At 44.5% G+C, this 23823-nt stretch overlaps 1 protein-coding gene across 2 annotated transcripts in view; it reads right to left on the bottom strand.

Annotated features, from left to right (window-relative positions):
- CHAF1A (chromatin assembly factor 1 subunit A) overlaps positions 1-23823 on the bottom strand; it is a 693562-nt gene that overhangs the window by 570489 nt on the left and 99250 nt on the right. The window contains exon 3 of one of the 2 annotated variants that reach the window (XM_073594763.1): positions 17736-17902. In XM_073594763.1, coding sequence (XP_073450864.1) covers positions 17736-17902 — 167 coding nt within the window. Of the gene's footprint in view, positions 1-17249; positions 17903-23823 lie in introns of both variants that reach the window. The other variant, XM_073594760.1, reaches the window with a different exon arrangement.

Raw genomic sequence — 23823 nt, 5'->3', positions numbered from 1 at the left:
CTTTTAAGAGAAAATCACAAAGGATATCCAATAATGTGCATTCCTGAGAGCACAACAGCACCTGTGTAACACGGGGGGAGCCACTGGCAGGTCAAAAGTGAAGAGCCACAAACTGAAGTGCTGGTCACCCACCAGAACCGATGATACAGGGGGAAAGAAGAAAAAAAAAAATTGGGATTTGCAAATACGATCTTTAACCCCTTCCCGACCAGCTGCTGCAGTTATACTACAGCAGGTTAGCTCCCCTGGGCGAGCTGTCGTAGCTGTATGTCGGCTCTTTAAGATGCTGTAGCAGGCGTGCGCCCGCAGCGTGTCCCCGGAGTCGATCGCTCGTGCATACAGATCCCGGTTCCGTCAGGGGAGAGGAGACAGATTGTGTGCCTACTAAACAATCGGTCTCCTCCTCTAGTCAGCCACATTCCTCCCCAGTTAGAATACATAGGAAACAGTTAACCCCTTCCCTGCCGGTGACATTTATACAGTAATCCATGGCTATTTTTAGCTCTGATCGCTATATAAATGTCACTGGTACCAAAAAAAAAAAAAAAGTGTCAAAAGTGTCCGATCTGTCAGTCGCAATGTTGCAGTCCAATCAAAAAAAAATTGCAGATCACCGCCATTACTAGTAAAAAATAAAAATGCTAAAATATATCCCGTTTTGTAGACGCGATAACTTTTGCACAAACCAATCAACGTACTTATTGCACATTTTTTTACCAAAAGTATGTAGCAGAATACATATTGGCCTAAACTGATGAAGAAATTTGTTTTTACATTTTTTGGGCTGAAGTGGTTAATGTCTATGGATGCTAGAAAACCATCTTGTTGCAGTAAGGCAATGACAGACTGGGCCAATTCCATTTGGAACTTTTGGACCCACAAGTTGTTAAAAACGCAAGTCTAGTATGGGGTGAATTTTCTCACTGGGCTTTGAAACCATAAACTGGTCCAAATATTAGCCCTGAAAATGTTCCCTGCAGTAAAAGCACTCCTGAAGAACCAAGTTAGTCTGTGGGGCCCACAATCTCAGTAAAAAGGTAGGCAGAGGGGGCGTGGCCAACAACCGGGATGTGAGGAGCCTGAGCTCCGTCTGCGCAGCTTAGATGCTGTAGCAATCCTCCTAGCCCGCTATCCGAAGCCATCTCCAGCCTCAGCCGACACCCGAGACTCCTGTGCACACCTGGCGATGGTCAAATACAGCCCAGCCACGGAGGACGCCTCGGGATTCGCACCGCCATACCAGCCACAGCAAAATGGCGCCGGCCGGCTTCATCCACTGGCCATCTCCATCCACTGAAGCTCAGCCATCCATCTCTGCCAGCCCAGCAACACCATGGGAAGGGTGAGTCACAACATGCCCCTACTTGCAGCCCTGAGGACCCCCTCTTGTTCTCCCCCCCCCAGAGGACACTGATCCAGCATCCCCTCATGCTGCTAACATAACCACAGGCCATGCAGAGCCCTCTCTCACAAATCATGAAGGCTATACAGCACAGCCATGCTTCCCTTACCACTCAGATGGACTCAATTAAAACGGACTTATCCTTTCTAAATCATGATGTACAGAATCTGAGGCATAGAGTACAGAATGCTGAGCAGCATATTGGGGATTTAGAGGATGAAACACGTCCTTTACAGGGCTCGGTCAGGGAGCTGCGCCAGGCCCAGGAGTACACGTCTGACAAGCTCACAGACATGGAAGACTGCCTGAGACGCAATAACCTCAGCTTCCTAGGCTTTCTGGAAGGCTCCAGAAATGTTCATGTAACAATGGCTGACATCCACATTTGGTGCCAATACATTTTCAGCTGTTTGCCATTGAGAGAGCACATAGGGTTCCTTTGCGTCCCCTATCCCCTGGGGCTCTGCCACATGCCATGCTTATTAAATTGCTGCACTTCAGAGACAGGAAGGCCATCAGGGCAGCCAGAGAAAAGAGACGCCTGCTCTTTAATGGCAATGGCATCACCATCTTTCCTGACTTTTCAGTAGCCACGCAAAAGCAACGTGCCACCTTCTTGGCTGTTAAACAGCGCCTACGTGATCTGCAATTGCCATACAGCATGCTATACCCGGTGCGCCTACGGGTCATCTACCGGGGTACTGCCCACTTTTTCACTAATCCGAAAGATGCGGCTCACTAGGCAGACACAATAGGCCCCTTGGAGCAGAGGAACCAGCAATGGAGATCCCCCCCCCCCCTCGCTGACCAGCACAATACCCCACTGAACACATGCCAACAGAACTGTTGGTATCGACAGGAGACACTAGGGGTCAACACACGGAATCCGGCATACCCACACCTGCACTTCAACTACAGGAAGGTTGAGACACCTGATAATGCTTCAAAGGAGACTGCATTATCCTATATGGCTGGCTATCCCCATCACCACCATGCTGGCTTAAATTATGAGCATCCTGCAGTCACTCGGGGGAATAATCTATTATGGCCGGGCTATTACCTATCCAGCCCAGTAAGCGCATAAGGACGGTAGCTTACATCCAGAGTGTATATACACACACACACATACATACATACATAACTGCCTTTTACCAAAAAATTCTTTGGAAAGGTGATGGGCATGATACTGGAGATTGCTGAAGGCCCCCTAATAATAGCTGGGGGCTACAACACAGTTCTAGACAACTATGGATAGATTCGATGCTCTACGCTACCTTCCACAGCCTTAGGATCCTTCCTAACCCAATTTGACCTAGTGGAGGCCTGGAGATGGAAACATGCGAATGTGTGGGAATACTCATGCCAGTCTGACTCTCATGGTACATTATCACAAATTGACCTCTGTCTTGTTTCATCTGATATACTCAACTTAGTGGCAGGTATCAAATATCTCCTCGGAGTGATGTCCGACCACTCGCCCTTGATGGTGGACCTCGCTCTGAAAACACCCTCAACGTACCGGGTATGGAGGTTGAGCCCATTATGGTTAGCAAACCAGGCTGTGATAGACCAGAGCTCAGAAGACATGAAATCATTTTGGGTAATTTAAAGTGCGCTCGTCCCTGTGGTCTGAGATGCCTTTAAAGCCACTGCCCGTGGCTCCTTTGCAGCCGCAATCGGGCGGCCCACAAGGCTTCGCAGTCCAGACTGTTGGCCGCAGAAGAAGTACTCAGGGATGCAGAAACTGTTTATTCTGCAAACCCTACCTCAGAAGCACACGCTACCTGGTGACACAGGGCCAGAGAATTAGAGCTGGTACTTCTGGAATGTACACAAAAAAAAAAAAAAAAACTACTATATCAGAATCAGCGAATATTTGAATTCGGGGATAAAAATAGCTGCCTACTGCCCTACTTAGCCAGGCCTGATTATCAACCCTGTAATATCCCTAGAATAACAAATTCAGCGGGCACAGTGGTCGAGCAAAACGATGACATTATGAAAGTTTGTTGCTTTCTACTCCACGCTATATGCTACTAGAGCTCACTATACAATAGTGGAATTAGATGACTATCTTTCAGAGATTTCACTTCCGAGACTAACGGACCACCAGGTCTCTGGACTTGATGCTCCGTTGACGTAAGAAATAGGGGAGGCTATACAATCGTTTGCCAGACATAAAACTCCGGGCCTTGAAGGATTCCCTATTGAGTGGTAAATGCAATTTCAGGACCTCCTGATCCCACACTTGTTGCAAATGTAGAATTTTGCCCTTAAAACAGGACAGCTGCCACCCTCCATTTCGGAAGCACTAATAGTTTTGATTCCCAAACCCCATAAGGATCACCTCCTATGCGAATCATATAGACCGATTTCGCTTATCAACTCAGATGTTAAAATTCTGGCCAAGTAACTTGCCAAACGCTTAAATACAGTAATTACAACCATTATAGGAGCGGACCAAACCCGATTTGTGCCTGGACGATCAACCTCTAATTTGCGTAGACTTTTTACCAATATACAAGCAGCTCATGACACGACTGGCTCCCGAGCTGTACTGGCTTTAGATGCTCATAAGGCCTTCGACTCAGTTGAATGGCCATATCTTTTTGAAGTCCTGGCTAAATTTGGATTTGGAGCTACCTTTATAAAGTGGGTACAACTCCAATATTCCAAACCCATCGCTAGACTAAGGGTTAATGCGTCCATATCAGATGCCTTCCAGATAAAGAGATGCACCAGACAGGGATGTCCGTTGTCGCCACTCCTGTTTGCGCTGGCAATAGAGCCCCTTGCATCACTGATAAGATCCAGTGGGGAGATTAAGGGACTGACAATGGGGGGTCTAGGAGGAGAGAAGGAAAAAAAAAAAAGTGTCCTTATATGCGGATGATATGTTGATATATCTCGAGGACCCCCAGTTGTCACTCCCAGCCCTGCTGGAGATTATCCGGCGGTTTGGCCACTTTTCAGGGTTTCCGGTCAATTGGGACAAATCCAGCTACATGATCTTTATGGGAGGTTTCGGGACCGAGGATACTCCCATAAAACCATCAGAAAAGCCAAGAGGAGAGCCCTCCTCACTGATAGACAGTCCCTGATAAACAACCAAACTGGAAGTAAAATAGGAAAAGAGAGTCAGACTCCAATTAGGATTATTACGAGATATGGAGCACAGTGGGAAGAAATAAGGAAGGTCCTGGGCCGTCACTGGCATATTTTGTCGGAGGCCCCTATTCTGGGAAAAATTGTTGGCGATAGGCCACTCCTTACAGCTAGAAGGGCAAGGAACCTTAAAGATTGCCTAGTACACTCTGAGTATAGTAGACCCAAAAAAGCGAACTGGCTCACTAGCCTTCCACGTTTGAGGGGTATGTACCCATGTGGAAGGTGTCACATCTGCAAGCACGTTGACAGGACTGATATGTTCGCCAACTCTAACGGCAATAAACAATTCAAAATCAACAGTTTCATTAATTGCACCACTACGCGTGTAATATATATGCTGACTTGTCCTTGTGGACTAATTTATGTCGGCAAGACTAAGAGACAGCTGAAGGTCAGGGTTGGCGAGCATATTCAGAGTATTTCCAACAAAGATGATGACAGTCCTATAGCTCTGCACTTCTTGCGGGAACATGGAGGTGACCCGAAGGGCCTGAAATGCAAAGGCATTTATAAACTGAACCTACCATCTAGGAGGGGGGACTTTGATAGGGTCCTATATCAAAAGGAAAAAATGTGGATCTTCTATTTGGACAGTATGCAGCCCCTTGGTTTAAATAATGAATGTAACCTCTCTGTATTTTTGGAACGTTAACTGACCATAAGAATAAAATAATCACTATAACGAGTGGATGGTGACTTTGCGTTTTGGTGAAGATGACCCCCAATATACCTTATGGTCAGTTAATAATGAAATCTTCATTCCAACTTTACTAACTGCTACCTTTATTTGGTGTTTTCCTAACAAAGTATTAGTTTGGTACTAATATAACTTTTCATTTTGGTGGATATTGGGATTTAAATCTCCTAAGATCTGGAGTTGCCCTTTATTCATTGTTGATGGTATTCCCCTCCCCCTTCAGGAACGCACCTGCTCTAGAAATTAGAATTGCACTTTTGGTGAATGACGGTCTGTTTGGTGATCAGGTGTGTGAGTTTTTAATTGAAGATTGTTCTCATTAGCTTAGCTATTTAAAGCATGGACCCTGATCCATTACGCATGCTCTGAGGAAGCCTGTAACCAGGCGAAACGCGTAAGCATCGGGCCACAGTGTCTGTGGTAACAGGGACCTCTGGCTGTGCACATGCACCTAAAACCCTCTCCACTTTAATCTAGCGCTGCGTTCTTGCCGGCAGCCGAACAGTCTAAAGCAGTCCTGAAAGGATTTTCCCCATTTACCAATCACCCTTGAACCTGGATATGGCTCTCCACAGCTTGCTCCATTTCAGCCCCTGAACACTGCCTGTCTTAGGATGTGAACTCTGCGGCTCACCGTAGGCTGTGAAGCTGAACCAAGTAACTCAGACGTGAATGCAGCGCTATTCAGTGAGCAAGGAGACCGTACACGGACGGGAGTCTGAAGCAGGAGAGAGAACCAACAATCCTGGGATCCTGGCGGGTGAGCTCTAAACACATCCCATTATCTGGGGAATGAATATATGGTAATTAATGACTGTTAAATCACGCTGGGGGTATCTGGAAGTTTAGACCAACAAGGGCTGATTCCGGCACCGCACTGCAAACAATCCCAGCCGGGAACTGTATCTGTAAAGTGGATGATTTACCCAATCCCCTTAACATAATCCATACAGGCAAATGTTTCTATCGTATACCCTATGGATGCCGTAACAATGCTCGTCTTAGCTAGTGCCTTTTTGGACTATTGAAAGCACATTGGACCCGGGTCTTAGAGATTTTTGTCTGCATGTGTATGGCTGATGTCAGTGTGAGAGGTGTAAAATAGGTATGGTGGCCACCCAAGTCTCTTAAGACGTCAGTCTTATTTTAACTATATGTCATTAGTAGTTGTAATTTGATGTGGAAGAGTTATTTATAATGTATTTGGCTTTTCTAAATTTGTTTGTTTTTTGATAACTAATTAAAGATTTATAATAAAATATGTTAGTGGGTCCTTGTTGAAGAACTGCTTTACAGAGGTTTCTCTGGTTTCTCTTTTGTAACTTTTGAATAAGTTCAGAGGACAATCATCCCATGTCCGGTGATATCTTTCCCGTTCATTAAGGGGTTGATTAAACACATGGGTGCTTAAATTTGAGTGGGCAGTGGACAAGCCCTAGTAAAAACTCATATTCACCTATAATTAATAAGGCTGGTCTTTTTGGTCACCTCTTCTGTTCTTTTATGTTTTTTTACCCTTTTGTTCCAGATTGACCAAGAGACACCAATAGGGCCGCAACTAACGATTATTTTCATAAATCGATTAGTTGGCTGATTGTTTCGATTAATCGATTATTCGGTTAATAACCTTAAAAACAAAAAATGTGGTGTATAATTTAGTTAATATGTAAAGTGTTAAAAAAGGTAATTTATTCTTAAATATCTCTATGCAGTGATAAATATAAATAACCATCTATATGGTTAGGGAGTAAAATATAGAATCCACTGAGCATAACAGACAGAAGAGATGTACTGTATATACTATTAGAGGAGAGATGTACTGTATATACTATTAGAGGAGAGATGTACTGTATATACTATTAGAGGAGAGATATACTGTATATAATATTAAAGGGTGAATCTGGTAAACATCAGACTCAGTGATCAAATCTTTTTTATTAAAAACAAAGTCTTCCTTCAAAAAAAAAAAAAAAAATGTAAATTTTAAGAATGTTCGTTCTTTCATTCAGTGAACGTACAAAGATTTTGCGTCTGAATATTCTCGTCTGAAAATTGATTCGTGTGGCCAGCATAAGGCACGGTACACACCTATTCAGTTTGCTTTTCATCTGTTTCTGCAGTGCTTTTTGCTGTGCGTTTTGATTTTTGGGCACGTGATTTTGCTGCGATTTGTGTTTTTGCATTTTTTTGTTGTGCAGATAAAAAAAAACACATATTGCTGCAAAAAAGCATTGCATGCTTTTCTGCAGCTTCTCTATTGAAGTGGTATGTAACCATGTGAATAAACTGTAGTGCGTTTCTGCAAAAAGCACCAAAAAAACACCTAGATGTGAACCAGGTCTAAGACGTTTAGTAAAATAATGGGGTGAAAAAAACTAAAAATTATAGTACAAAAAAAAAAAAAAAAAAAAAAAAAGCAGATAATCACTACTGTAAGGGGTTCATTTTTTTTTTTTTTTTAGTGTACAACTGTGAAAGTAAGGGCCCTTTCACACTGGGGCGGGCGGCGGTAAAGCGCCGCTATTGTAAGCAGCGCTTTACCGCCGGTATGCGGCCACTAGCGGGGGGAGGGGGGTTTACCCCCCCGGCTAGCGGCCGAGAAATGGTTAGGGGGGGCGTGGCATGGACATGGCTGAGTGAGGATGCATTTTTCCTGAGCTCCCGGCCTCGTCCAGAAATACCCGGCTAATAATCCCCTGCCTGAGGCATGCAAATCGGCCAAACGTCACAGGACTAGAGCATCCACTCGGGGGACACCCGGAGGCAAGAGTCCCGGTGAGATCCGCCGCTATTTCCTGCAACTACAAGGCTCTTGCCCTGGGGCTACAGTAGCGGCACCACGAGGCTCTCCACGAGGTGAGAAGCAGAGGGCCCCAAGACAGGCTGAAGCCTGCTCCTCTCCTGTCTACCAGCCTGCACGAGAACCTTCTGCAGACTACTGCAGAAAACCTCAAACGATGGCATCCCCACAACCACCCGAACCCGTTCTAATTGACCAGGACATTAGAAGTCTGCTCCAGGCTCTCCCCACCAGATCAGACATCGAGGCTCTTATCCTCAAGCTTGAAGAAACACACCGCCGTGATATCCAAGAAGTCAGAGGGGAAATCTCGAATCTGACAGAGCGGGTGTCTACCGGGGAGTCCTCGGTCTCTCTATTGTCGGACAGGGTGTCGGCTCTGGAGCAGGCCAGGGACCAACAGAGGGACGCTGCCATATCCCTGCAGCTGCACTTGGAAGACGTGGAAGACCGAAGCCGCCGGAACAACCAGCGGCTTCGAAGGATCCCAGAAACGGCACAACAGGAGAACCTTGGGGAGACAGTGCGGGAGATTTTCCACACAGTACTAGAGGAACCCCACCTGGAGATCGAACTAGATAGAGTCCACAGAGCTCTGGGCCCCAAATCCGACGACCCGGACAGACCGCGGGACGTAATCTGCAGACTTCATCGGTACACGCAAAAGGAGAATATCCTCCGACGCGCCTGGGAACATGGCGACGTGGAAATAGAGGGCACACACGCGAAGATCCTGCCAGACTTATCCAGAGCAACCTTGAAACGAAGAGCCCTTCTACGCCCGCTTTTGGATCTGGTGAAACAGCAGGGACTTGCATACAGATGGGGATACCCTCTTTCAGTGCTGTTCCGCGGAGCAAAGGGCTCCTTCTCTCTCCAACGCCAGGGGGACCTACCGGCTCTCTTCCGATTTATGGAGGCGGAGCCGATCCAGGTTCCAGACTGGCTTCAACTTCTACCTCGCTCAACCGGAAGATCGGGATTCCTGAGGCCGCGTGACCCTCTGCCACCGAGACAACAGAGGAACAGACGCAGGAATCGGTCGGCCTCGGGAGGAGATATACGTGAGTAGGCCATTGGCCGTCCATCCCTACCCAGCCGCAACCTTTTATTGTTTTAGCAGACGGCCCCCAAGTTCACGTTGGCAGACTATACTCCCTGAACACTAAACCCGTCTCCCCAGCGGAGTGATCAGTCACCTGACAGACCCCCGGTTGCTGAACAGTCCCTTCACCCTCTTGGTTTGCCTCGCCAGTATCGGATCCGCCCCGTGCAAGGACCCTCTTGCCTGCCCTTCCTGGGTGTCGTAACTGAACCGGGGGAACTTTATCCGACATCTCTAGGGGTCCCACTGGGGCTTGAACTCAGCAAGACTTACAAAATGCACAGAAGCTTACAGTGAATACCCCATCTAGATCTCTCCACAATCCCCTCCTCTCCTGGATATAGAGGAACATTGCTCTACAAGAGTAGGATTAAGCATAGACACCCCCTCCAAACAACCATCGTATGGCCAGATACGAGGTGAGGGAATGCTGCTCCTGCAGAAGACCCGTTTGTACTTTATCCTTTGAGGGGAGATGAGAGTATTCTAACTGTTTTAGCCCTATGGGTCAGATGGGGTTTAATTAACCACTTTGGGGGGAGTGACTTGACACGCCATGTTATCCAGGAACCTTAAACCGCTGCCATGGTACGACTACTTTACTACCTGTGAGGCTGCCCGTACTTTAACTCACATTCTTCTGTTTCATTTTATGTTATCTCATTCCAAGCATCATACCCTAGTGGCGTGTTTTGGGACCACACCCTCAGCTCATCTTAGTTTGTGGTGATGCTGTGGGTGTTACCTCAGGGAGATGTAACCCTGGATGGAGATGGGATGTTTGCCTATACGGTTTTACCTGTTTTCATACGTTCATGGTACTCACACTGGTGCCTAAATATATTTGCTTAATTTTATGTTTCTAACGATTCATATTTGCTTATTTCATCAAACCGATTGCTTGCCTTAATTCCAGTTTTATATTTTAATCAAATGACAAATATAGATAGCCGGGTATGGATGGAGGGGTGCGGGGGCTCTTCTCTCGGCCCTGTCCTCCCACCGTCCCAATTAGGTGTGTGCTCCATTTACGACCTTTTGTCTGAGGAGCGTAATAGCCGACTGGGCTACATTAGATTTTTTTCTCTAAGCTGCACACTCTAGTGCCAGCTTTCCCTTTTTTTTTTTTTTCTTTTTTCCCCCTTTCTCTGTAATCTTCTAGAGGTTCTGTCCCTCCTTACTCACCAACTTTTTCTCCTCTTGTTTTTCCCATCTTCCCTCCCCCCCGTCCCAAAACCTTACCCTTTTATATCCACCAAACACTCGCAGAGATGGATTCTAAATATAGTTTCCTTAAACGGGCCTAAACACGCCCGAGAAGAGACAGATTTTGTTACACGATATGCGTCGCAAAGGTGCCGATATTGTTTTCCTACAGGAAACACACCTTAGAGAGGGGTCCTTGCCGACTCTTCAGAATAGATACTATCCGGTGGTGTACCACTCGAAATACAAGGAAGCTAAATCTAGGGGGGTGTCGATCCTGATCTCGGCAAGGATCCCATGGACACACACAGATGTAAAGCTTGACAGAGAGGGGAGATCTCTCCTCCTGAAGGGTAGGATAGGTGACGTTAAAATTACCTTGGCTAATCTGTACGTTCCCAATACTCACCAAGATACTTTTCTAAAGCGTCAGCTTGACCTACTTCTTCAATTCTCTGACGGACAACTAATCATAGGAGGAGACTTAAACATCCCACTCACACCCACGGAAGACACTTCCACTGGAATGTCTTCGACCTCTCGGGACCTACGTAAACGTATTAGCGCGACATTGCACTCTTTACAATTGATCGACGTCTGGCGTCTTTCATGCAGGGAAGAGAGACTACACCTTCTTCTCCAAATCACATCAGTCATATTCTACTTCCTAATCCCCCACAGACACCTGCAAGCGATTAAAGAAACCACAATAGGGTCAATTACATGGTCTGACCATGCCCCGATAACCCTCCGCTATGCTCTGACTCCCTGCGGACTCAGACCACCATGGAGACTGAATGAGGGACTTCTGAAAGACCCAGTAGTCTTAGCTGAGGTAACTAAAGAAATAGGTCACTACTTCGCCTCTAATGACACTCCTGATTGTGATACTGGCTTGGTTTGGGAAGCCCACAAGGCCGTAATTAGGGGGATCCTTATCAAACACGGCTCACGCATTAAACAGCAAAGGACTGCGCAACTGGAAACATTACTAAAGACACTAGAATCGTTAGAGACATGCCATAAACAAACACCCACAAGACAACTAGACCTCTTGCAATACAAAGCAAAAAGCGGCACTACAGATTACGCGAAGGAAAATATATGAATCAGGCAACAAATGCGGTCGGTTGTTGGCTCAGACCCTCCGGGAACAAAGACTTGCTACATATATTCCACATATCACGTCGACTACAGGTCAGAAAGTCTCCCTACCCCAGCAGATAGCACAGGAATTCGGCTCCTATTACTCGTCTTTATACAACCTGACTGAAACACAAACCCCCTCAGAGAAAACAACAGATTACTTAGCGACTTCCCTCATGCCGTCCCTTCCGGAGGACGCTAAATCACTTCTAGATGACCCCATTACCCTGCCCGAACTACAAATTGCATTAAAAAACAGGTAAAGCCCCAGGCCCAGATGACCTCACCACCACCTATTATAAGTCTTTCCTGCCCTCCCTAGGCGGACAATTGGTTAGAATTTATAACGCCCTAGGCTCAGGTAATAAACTCCATAGAACCAATTTACAAGCACAAATAGCAGTCATACCGAAAGAAGGTAAGGACCCAGGCTTATGTGGTTCTTACTGTCCAATCTCCCTCCTGAACACAGACCTAAAACTCTTCACAAAGATCATTGCCACAAGACTGCAACACCACCTCCCCACACTTATACGCTTAGACCAAGTAGGTTTTGTCCCGACGAGGGAAGCTAGGGATAACACGACTAAAGTCCTCAACCTAATTCACATCGCAAACAGCACTAAAACCCCATGCGTGTTCCTCGGGACAGATGCCCAAAAGGCTTTCTGGAAATGATGTCCAAAAGTTAACTGGAAATTCATGTTCGCAACACTGAGACACATAGGCCTGGGAGACAGAATGTTAAACTGGATATCGGCGGTCTACTTGAACCCAACTGCGGTAGTTCGAGCTAACGGGGTAATGACGGAAGTCTTTCCAATCACTAACGGGACCCGTCAGGGTTGCCCACTTTCGCCGTTACTCTTCGCTCTATCCCTGGAACCTTTCCTATGCCACGTCAGGCTAAATCCCGACATTACAGGAGTAGAAACCAACAGAGAACAATTCAAGGTTTCCGCATATGCGGATGACTTGCTGTTCTCCCTTACAAAACCCATCATCTCGCTTCCTAGTCTTATGAAAGAATTTCACACCTACGGCCAACTAGCTAACCTGAAAATTAACTTCAGCAAATCTGAGGCGATGAGCATTGGAACCCCTACAACACAACTCTCAAACCTCCAATCTAGCTTCCATTTTAAATGGTCCTCTACAGCCCTGAAGTACCTGGGTACGTTCATACCCCCAAAGCTTTCCCAGCTGTTCAAGCTCAACTTCCCGCCCCTTTTACATAAGGTCAATTACTAGACAAATGGAACTGTGGGCTGCACTCTTGGTTTGGCCGCTGCAGCATTCTCAAAATGTCGATCCTACCCAAATTCATATACATCATGCAGGCCATCCCAATCCGCATCCCAGTAGACTACTTTAACCAGATAAGAACAGCTTTTATACATTTTCTATGGGCGGGGAAGAAACCGCATCTACACCGGGTGGTCCTTTCGCTGCCTAAACTTAACGGGGGATTGGCCATGCCAGATCTTCGAAATTACTATAGAGCGTCCCACCTGAGTAGACTCATAGATTGGTGCCGTCATGCAAACACCAAATTGTGGACAAGACTCGAACAGGCACAGACTGAGACCCCCCTGTCTAGAGCTCCATGGTGTTACACCCCTTTCCCAACGGATATTACACGCCACCCTTTAATTGGTAACACAGTCCGGGTCTGCTCACATCTGATCCACACCTCCCCTCACTTCTCACGCAACTCTCCACTCAGACCTATCCTAGGTAACCCTCAATTCAAACCAGGGATACGAGATAGGAGTTTCCTGAAACTGAAAGAGGAAGGTCTGTACCAAGCCTCTCACTTTAGCACTATGGGAAGTCCCGACTAGATTTTCTCAGAGCTATGCAGCTCCATCATTTTTTACGTTCCTTGCCACCTCCCCAGGATGCTAACCAAACCCTCACAACCATGGAGGTTCTTTGTTCAGAGCCAGGGAATCTTCCACACGCACTCTCACTTACATACAAATTACTCATTACACCGCCGGGAGAGTACCAGGTTCAAAGCCTCACCAGATGGGAAAGAGAACTAAATTGTAGTTTCAGAACCAATAAAAGACAACTAATCTTAATGTTCACTCATAAATCCTCTATATGTACCAAAATCCAGGAAACCAATTATAAATTCCTTACACACTTGTACAGAACTCCTGCTTTTCTGAAAACAATCTTCCCCTCCTCAACAGATGCCAGGAAGAAAGAGTCTCTCTCTCTCTCTCTCTCTCTCTCTCTCTCTCTCTCTCATTTCATAATCGATTAGTTGTTTCAGCCCTAGACACCAATAACACTACCCCTAGCATGCCCACTACAAATAGTTGACATCCTATCTCCTCTTATTCCAAGATTAACTTAGACCCCCTTATTAGTAGATCAAAAACCACCCTGAAAACATGTAATTATCTACCTCTTACGCTGTTAGGAAGAATATGATCTATCTCCTGCGATTCCAATATGTCCTGAGTAACTCACCAATATACATAACAAAAGCAAATTTAAAGAGATAGACTCCATAATCACCAATTTTATATGGAGAGGCGGTGTGGTGAAGATTGCCAAGCACACTCTTAATCTACCTACCCTGGAAGGGGGCCTGGCATTCCCATGTCTCCAAACGTACTACATTGCCTCGCAACTAGCGCATGCCCATTGGTGGTTTAATCCTGAGGCCAACAATGCAGCTGCTGCCCTGGAGGCAGCCATCCTCACCTCATGAATCTCTCCAAAATCTAATACACCGCATGTCACTGAGGGGGGAGGAAAGGGGGAAATGTTCTGGCCATGACCCTGCGGATCTTTAGAATTTCTAAATTGTTTGCTACCACCCAGTACCCAAGTTATATACTCTAACGCCCCACTATGGGGTAAACCATGTCTACCAGAATTCCATCAGAGAACTGACAGGGGATACTGCAGGGCTCGACAAACCCCGGGCGCCAGGTCGCATTTGCGACTAGAATTAGCGACCTGGGGCGGCACAGCTGGGGGTATCCTTCTGGAATCTGGCGCCATCTTGTGGTGGCCGTTGGTATTACAACCAACAACCAGCAATGCTAATGCAATGCTAATGGAGGCAGCGCTGCAATACCTGCCTGTTTTCACTACCCACCCATTTCCTTCCCAAAGTGGAGAAGAGAAGAAAGTGAGTGTGGGGATAGCTTTTTTTTTTCTTTTTTTTTTTTTTTCGTAATAGCTTTTTTGATTTATTTATATTTTTAAAGTAAAAACTTTTTTTTTTTTTTTTTTTTTTAATTAAAATTAATTTGTTATCTCCCTGCTTGGCCCCTTTCCCACGGGCTGTCTGATCAGGTTCGCCTGTCCGTTTTTCAGGCGGACCTGATCGGACCCTTAGAGCGCTTTTACACCGAGCCGCGGGGGGGCGTCGGCGGTAAAGCAGCGCTATTTTTAGCGCCGCTTTACCGTCGTTTTAGTGGCGCTATTCGGGGCGGTCTTTCTGTGTAAATTTAAGATTAGTTATTTTTTTATATTGAAAATAAAGCTTTATCGGTCGTTTAAAAAAAACCTGGCTCCTAACTTTTTTAGCTGGCTCCTAGATTCCAAGCAAATTTGTCAAGCCCTGGGATACTGGTTCAAGAAAGGGATGAAAACAATATCACACCTTTTTGTAGACAATAAGTTCCGATCCTTTGCGGAATTCCAGAGAGACTTTGGACTCTTGCACAAGGCCTACTTTCAATACCTACAGATAAGACATACTGCTGCTGCACAATTTGGGCTTCGAAATAGAGATGCGATCTTCCCAACTTGAACATCTACTAATTGACCCCTCCCAAACCAAACTGATTTCATCTTACTATAAAAATTTACTCCAATCCACGACATTGAACACAGATGGTGCTCAGACATACCGGAGCTGACGGAGGAGATATGGGGGGAGATTCTTCCCCTGCAGGTGCCCTCCGTCATCTCTTCAAGGGACAAGGTGATCCAGAGCAAACTATTATATAGAGCATACTTCACACCGAACCTATTATATATAGACCAAAAAGATTATCCACTCCTTTATGCACCAGATGCAGAATGGCAGATGGCATCAAATGTGGGAATGTGCTCTGATAAGGAAGTTCTGGTCAGAGGTTACAGCCTTCATCAGCTCTGTAGCCAAGATACCAAACATTTGTAATCCTCTTAGATGCCTGCTAGGTTAGATTGATGATGAAGAGTTATCCAAAAATGCACAGTCCCTTATACGCATAGTGAGGTTTTACACTAAAAAACAACCATGCATTGGAAATCTCAATCCACTCCGACTATAAAGTTCTGGCTTACCATTATCAACCAAGCAATACCACTATATAAAAGTTAACATATGAAGCTAGGGGATGCCCAAAAAAATTTATCTAAAATATGGAATTCATGGGTTAGCTCAGAAAGTACCATACTGCCTGCCCCCTAAGCTATAGCAAATAAAGATTATCTAGAAACTATCAGAAATGAAAGCCCTGACTAGAGTAAATTGTGCTGAATGATATTTTCTGTGTATTATTGCATAATGTTCACCTGTATACCTGATCAATGTATTGCACTATGACTGAAGCGATGTTCGCTATGATTATACACCTGTGTAACTATTATTGTTATGTTTATAAAAAACAATAAAAGTTAACAAAAAAAAAAAAAAAGGGAGGCAGGTTAGAGAGCATAAACTGCAGCCTGTACCCCTGGGACACAACATCTCCAATTTATTAGATCAGAAATGCCCTGGACCTAGCAAAAAAAAAAAAAAAAAGCCTGCAGACTCCCCCTCAAAACAGACAAGTCTATTAAAACCTGCTGGTCCAGACAGACCTGATCAGAACCTTTGTTGGAAAAAAGGGACTTACTGGATAAGAGCGCTTATTCTGCCCTCAACTTCCTCAAAAAAAAAAAAAATATATAAGTGTCCAATGACTTAAGTCTCCATCAAATAGAATCCTTTCCTGCCTCTGCAGACCAATTGCTCAGCCATAGGATTCTGCACATATCTAATGACAAGGGTGTAGGTTTTGGTGCAAGGAGCCCACCGAACTGGTCTACACAGCAGCACAAACTGCTGGGAAGAGCTCCAGTTTTTGAAGTATTGAGGGACCTTTCAGGATAAATCTGGGGGTCACACCACATGTGCTTAGCCCACACTCCCAGAGTTTGGCAAACATCCAAAGAAACAGTCAAATGGCTGCACTTTGAGTAAGAGGCTTTAATAAGTACCTCACCCTTTGTCCAGTGGTTCTAGAGTACGGGACATTTACCTTTTTTTTGTTGTTTAAATGCCCGAGAGGCATATACAGATTCCCCAGAAAGGTTGCCAAAGACTACCGATCCCAAATCTGTAATCCTACTGTCTACGGTGCTGATGCAGCCTGGTGATGAAGGGTTTGTGAAAAAAGGCTTTCATTTTCCAGAACTTTCAAAAGTATAGTCCATAAATATATTTTCAGAGATCACCTAAAGACACTAGCAAAAAAAAAAAAAAAAAAAAAACCTGAAGATTGCTGAGGACACTGGCAAAGAAAGTTGTAGGAAAGCACATATAACCTCTCCAGCAAGCCTTGTTTTGCTAGTGTTGCAGAGTCCTGTATGATCAAGAAACACATTTTATAATACATACACACTATATATATATATATATATATATATATATATATATATATATATATATATATATATATATATCTCTATCTATATACGGGAGGGGGGGGGGAGCACAACTTACTTCTTTACACCTGCCTGTTGGAGATGCAGATTTGATGCCACTGTTTAACAGAGTAGTTGGTAGGGCATCAGGAGAACTGAATGGAGAACTATTTGAAGACACAGGAGTATCTTCATCTTCTGCATGCTCTCTAACTGGAGAAGTCAAAAATATAACAGTGTCAGCCAGATTAGTAGCTTGTAGCTCTACAGAATTAGGAGATCCTTTACCCTCCGCGATCCCTTCTGCCGTAAACTGATTAACACTAATCATTTGCTTCAAACAATCATCTTCAGGATCTTTCTTAGTCTGTGTGCAATATGAGGATCTCAACAAATCACAACTTGGGAGAGGGTCAGTCAAGTTGTACTGCACTTTTCCTTTTGATGGGAGCTTTTCAACAAGTTCACCATTTGTGTCTTCAGTCAAGTCAATTGTGATAGGAACCACACTGTAAGTCTTCGAAATCTTTCTGATGTAGTTATCGAGTGGTCCCCGTCCATTTACCATTTTAGGAATTGGCTGAGCCTCTCCAGTATCCATATTGCAACCATTTTCCACATCATCAAGTGGGTACACTGTATTAACATTCTGAACCACGTGCGGCATCATTCTTTGCGAGATTGTCCCCTTCTCCCTAGGGGCAGGGTTTAGGCGTTTGAAAGGTAAACGAGCTGAAATTACAGAACACAAAATGGTTTTAGAAAATTGAGCAAGGACTACACTTAAAATACAAGGTAACCTATATAAGTGCCCATGGAATTCTCTCAGCTTTAGTATCTGAATGCTACTTGTGAATGTAAGGTTTTGATAAGGGTAGAGGGGTTCAAGTAAACTTTAGCCAGTTCACTCTGGCTGTACATGCATACAGTGCCTTGCAAATGTATTCACCCCCCTTCGCTTTTTACCCATTTTGTTAAATTAAAGCCTTTAGTTCAATTTTTTTAAATCGGAATTATATGTTATGGATCAGAACACAATAGTCTAAGTTGAAGTAAAATTAGAATATATACATAAAACAATTTTTCAGAAAAAAAAAAAAAAATGATAATTGGCATGTGCGTATGTATTCACCCCCTTTGTTATGAAGCCCATAAAAAGCTCTGGTAAAACCAATTACCTTCAGAAGTAACATTTGTGAGATGTCCACCTGTGTGCAATCTAAGTGTCACATGATCTGTCATTACACACACACACTTTTTGAAAGGCCCCTGAGGCTGCAAGACCTAAGCAAGAGGAACCACTAACCAAACACTGCCATGAAGACCAAGGAACTCTCCAAACAAGGGACAATGTTGTTTAGAAGTATAAGTCAGGGTAAAAAAAATATCCAAATCTTTGATGGTCCCTAGGAGCACCATCAAATCTATCATAACCAAATTTAAACATGGCACAACAGCAAACCTGCCAAGAGACGGCCACACACCAAAACTCACGGACCAGGTAAGGAGGGCATTAATCAGAGGCAGCACAGAGACCTAAGGCAGTGATGGCGAACCTTGGCTACCCAGATGTTTTGGAACTACATTTCCCATGATGCTCTTGCACTCTGCTATGTAGTTGAGGATCATGGGAAATGTAGCTCTAAAACATCTGGGGTGCCAAGGTTCACCATCACTGACCTAAGGTAACCCTGGAGCAGCTGCAGAGTTGCACAGCAGAGACTGGAGTATCTGTACATAGGATGACAATAAGCCGTACGCTCTATAGAGTTGGGCTTTATGGCAGAGTGGCCAGAAGAAAGCCATTACTTTCAGCAAAAAACAAAATGGCACGTTTTTAGTTTGCGAAAAGGCATGTGGGAGACTCCCAAAATGTATGGAGGAAGGTGCTCTGGTCTGATGAGACTAAAATTGAACTTTTTGGCCAAAGAAAATGCTGTGTCTGGCACAAACCCAACCCATCACCCAAAGAACACCATCCCCACAGTGAAACATGGTGGTGGCAACATGCTGTGGGGATGTTTTTCAGCAGTCGGGACTGGGAAACTGGTCAGAGTTGAGGGAAAGATGGATGGTGCTAAATACAGGGATATTCTTGCGCAAAAACTGGACGACTGTGTGCGATTTGAGCCTAGGACGAAGGTTCACCTTCCAGCAGGACAATGACCCCAAACACTGCTAAAGCAACACTTGAGTGGTTTAAGGGGAAACATGTAAATGTGTTGGAATGGCCTAGTCAAAGCTCAGGACCTCAATCCAATAAAAAAAAAAAAAAACAAACACACACACACACACACACACACACACACACACACCTGTTGTCAGACTTAGATTGCTGTTCACAAGCGCAAACCATCCAACTTGAAGGAGCAATGGGCAAAAATCCCAGTGGTAAGATGTGGCAAGCTCAGAGACTTATCCAAAGCAACTGGGAGCTGTGATAGCCGCAAAATGTGGCTCTACAAAGTATTGCCTTAAGGGGGGTGAATAGTTATGCACATTTACTGTTCTTTTGCCCTTTTTTTTTGTTTGTTTTTTTAATTGTGAAGCAAACAACCAACATCTTCAAAGTTGTGGGCATGTTCTGTAAATTAGATGCAAATCCTCAAACAACCCATATTAATTCCAGGTTGTGAGGCAACAAAACATGAAAAATGCCAAGGGGGGTGAATACGCTTGCAAGGCACTGTATGTAGCAGCAGGGCAGGTTCAACACTGAGCTGACGCACATATGCGTTCACAGGTACTGCTCCTCTGTGCTTAGAAATACCCTCACAGCACAGTGACAGCTGTCAGGAACACTTCCCGGACATGGTTTATGATCATGTGACTTATTTAACCACTTAAAGATCAGCCTCGTTTTGGATTTTAGGTGTTTACATGTTTAAAACAGTTTTTTTTTTTTTTTTTTTTTTTTTAATAGAAAATTACTTAGAACCCCCAAACATTATATATTGTTTTTTTTTTTGAACACCCTAGAGAATAAAATGGCGGTCATTGCAATATTTTTTTTTAGCACCGTATTTGTGCAGCGGTCTTATAAGCGCACTTTTTTTGGAAAAATTCACTTTTTTGAATAAAAAAAAAAAAATAATAAGACAACAGTAAAGTTAGCCCAATTTTTTTTATATTGTGAAATATAATGTTACGCCAAGTAAATTGATATCAAACATGTCACGCTTCAAAATTGCGCCCGCTCGTGGAATGGCGTTAAACTTTTACCCTTAAAAATCTCCATAGGCGACGTTTAAAAAAATTCTACAGATTGCATGTTTTGCGTTACAGAGGAGGTCTAGGGCTAGAATTATTGCTCTCGCTCTACCGGTCGCGGCAACACCTTACATGTGTGGTTTGACCACCGTTTTCATATGTGGGCGCTACTCACGTATGCGTTCGCTTCTGCGCGCGAGCTCGTCGGGACAGGGCGCTTTAAAAATTTTTTTATTTTACTTTATTTTATTTTTTCACTGTTTAAAAAAAAAATAAAAATTTGGATCACTTTTATTCCTATTACAAGGAATTTAAACATCCCTTGTAATAGAAAAAAGCATGACAGGTCCTCTTAAATATGAGATCTGGGGTCAAAAAGTCCTCAGATCTCATATTTAGACTTTAATGCAAAAAAAAAAAAAAAAAAAAAAGACAAAAAAAAGTGCCTTTAAGAGAAGTGGGCGGAGCTGACGTAATGACGTCGCTCCAGCCTTCCTATGGTATGGAGATGGGTGGGCGTCATCTTAGCCTCACTCATCTCCATACTGAGGAAGGGAAAGGACCCGATCGCCACCGCCGCTACCGACTGCTCCGGTAAGCGGCGGAGGGCGCGGGAGAGCGGCAGGAGGGGGGGTGGCACCTCTCCCGCCGCCAACGGTGATCTCGCGGCAAACCCGCTGCAGAGACCACCATTATCGTATACAGTGGCCGGTCGGTAAGTGGTTAAATGAGTCACAGTGGTTACATGATTGGGAAGCCTGCCTCTGACTCTCAATTTTAGGAACGTCCTAAATCGCTAAGGCAATTATGTGCATTATATCTGTTGGGATAGGGCCACCTATTCATTTGAAATGGCTGCACAATGCACAAATTAAAAAAACAAAATAAAAAAAAAAAAAAACACACCCCAAAATAAATAAATAAATATAATAAGAAAATGAGTGGTGGGCACATAGATATTTTTTTCCCTCCAAGGAACAAACACACCACAATGCATGGTAAGTTACCAAGCATTTCAGAGCAAAGAGGGGTGACATTAACTATGCTGATGTACACATATGGACTGAAATTCTTGTCAGCAACTGATCAGAGCTTATTTTCAACAGAGATGCAGTTCTAATGGTCAGTGACTAAACCATAAAACTTACTGCAACAGCCTCCAGATCAGCACTCTCAGCCAATGGCCGAGAGCACTAACCGAAGTGTTCTGGGGAGGGGGGGGGGGGGGGGATTGTTACTACATCGGCTCCAACCTGAGCTATCAAAATAAAACATCAAAAAACGAGTAGTGTGTATGAGGCTTTAGGTTTGATGACCTAGCAAACTGGAAGCAATCCTGTTACACTGCAAGTCTTACATTCATAGAAGGAAAAGCATCCAATAAAACTTTGTAAAAAAAACATGTGCATTTAGGTACAAACACAGGGCAGATCAATATAAATTTTCATTTCAAAACAATATACCAAATTTTATTCCATGACACAGGCAAACGATAAAGCAAAAATGCACACAGAATGTTTGAAGGACAAAGTACGGAGAAGACCAGGTAGTCTTCAACCATCTAAATATAAATCTGTCAAAGGAACCAAGACAGGAAGGGGAAATGTACTCTAGGAAGGAGTATACAAACAAAATAAAGGACGGAGTGGGTAGGGGGAGGCAAGGAAGGGAATGAAAGAAGGGGTTGGAGGGGTACAAGGAGTAGTATCTGCACTTGGTATAAACAGTAACTTTGGAAAGACGAACACTCCATATTACCTCTGGAACGTGTGGGAGGGAAGGAGAGAGAGAGAAAAAAAAAAAAGGGTTGTGGTTAAATCATTGGGTGAATACAAAATCAAAAAAGTAGGAGGGATCTGTGTGTCAATCCACAAAGTCCAGATTGCACAAAATTTGGATACCAATATTTCACTGCTGTGGGAGTTTCATACAGAACACAACCTGAGAAAAGTAGACCTTTGACCTCCACACTGGCTTTTTCGAGAGACTTTCATGCTCTGACTAAAACCCGCCAAAAACCTATGGGTAACCAGTTTTACAAGAAACCTCATGTCTGTACATCTTAGTTTAAAGAGCTTACTAGGGGGTCTTTGCTGTGGTTGGGTGCTTTTCTTAACCGATAAACTAATCCAGAACTTTTAGGCAGTTCTAACCAGATGTGCAAAAAAGGATCTTCTGACTAACAAGCATGAAGCCAGCTGGCTAGGTAGGTAGGGATAAAGTGAAACCAACAAGGAAACAAAGTGAAACCACATTAAGAATTTGTAGTAAGCCTTAACCACTAGGACTTGGCAGACATTTTGGATATAAATATATACCTCCCTTAGTGGTATAGTATCTGAACTATACTAGCGTCCCTAGCAGTTTAGGGTTCCCAAAAACAGTGTTAGTAGGATCAGCCCAGATACCTGCTAGCGCCTGTGTTTTGCCCCTCGGCCCAGACCTGCCCAGCTCTCCCAAGTGCAGTATCGATCACTGTCACTTACAAAACACTAAACACACATAACTGCAGCGTTCGCAAAGTCAGGCCTGATCCCTGCAAATCGCTAACAGTTTTTTTGGTAGAGTTTTGATACAGTCGCTAGCAGTCAGGAGCTTTTTTACCTGCGAGTCTCACTAGTGTACCACTAAATTTAGAGCCCAAAATGGCAAATCGAAGGTACACTAGTGAAGAGGCCTACACGTTTGAGCATGACAGATAGTGAAGAGGAAGTCAATCATCTGTCAGATTCAGGCTCACAATACGATCCTGTAGACAGCGGCTCCATGACAGATAGCTCTGACGACGGAGTTGTGGTCCCTGCCAAGGTCAGGCGTACCAGACCCCGAACTTCTGTCGTTTATGTGCAAGAACCGCAGGTCCCTCATATGGAGCAGAGCAGTACTAGCGCCGCTATTCCTTCTGGTGAACTGGCAAGCACCAGCGGCCTAGTACATCCTGGTCGTACATCCAGCACTGCAGTAACACGTGGTGACGTGGCGAGTCCCATAAGTGCAGTTCAAGCTGGTGAGGTGGCAAGCACAAGTAGTGTCCCGCTGCCACCAAGAAGAGGAACATAGGCCCATCATGCCCATAGTGCCCTTCCTGCTGCATTCGCCAATCCTAATTGGGAACCCACCACTTCTGCAGCACCCGTACTTCCCCCATTCACTGGCCAACCCGGCATATAGGTGGAAACAGTTGATTTTACGTCACTTGATTTTTATTCGCTGTTTTTCACCAAAGATCTCTATAGATCTATTGTGGACCAAATCAATCTGTATGCTGGTCACCACATCACCAATATTCCCCAGTCCTCCCTTGCCAGAGATTGGAGACCAATTACGGTTTCCGAATTTAAGCTCTCTTTCTGGGCCTTTCCCTCAACATGGGGATAACTAAAAAGAGTGAGTTGCGGTCATATTGGTCCACTGACCCAATTCACCATATGCCCTTGTTCTCT

This window comes from Aquarana catesbeiana, linkage group LG01 (genome assembly GCF_042186555.1).
Source record: "Aquarana catesbeiana isolate 2022-GZ linkage group LG01, ASM4218655v1, whole genome shotgun sequence".
NCBI lineage: Eukaryota > Metazoa > Chordata > Amphibia > Anura > Ranidae > Aquarana > Aquarana catesbeiana.
Note: the sequence above shows the minus strand (reverse complement) of the source record. Positions and strands in the feature narration are given on the sequence as shown.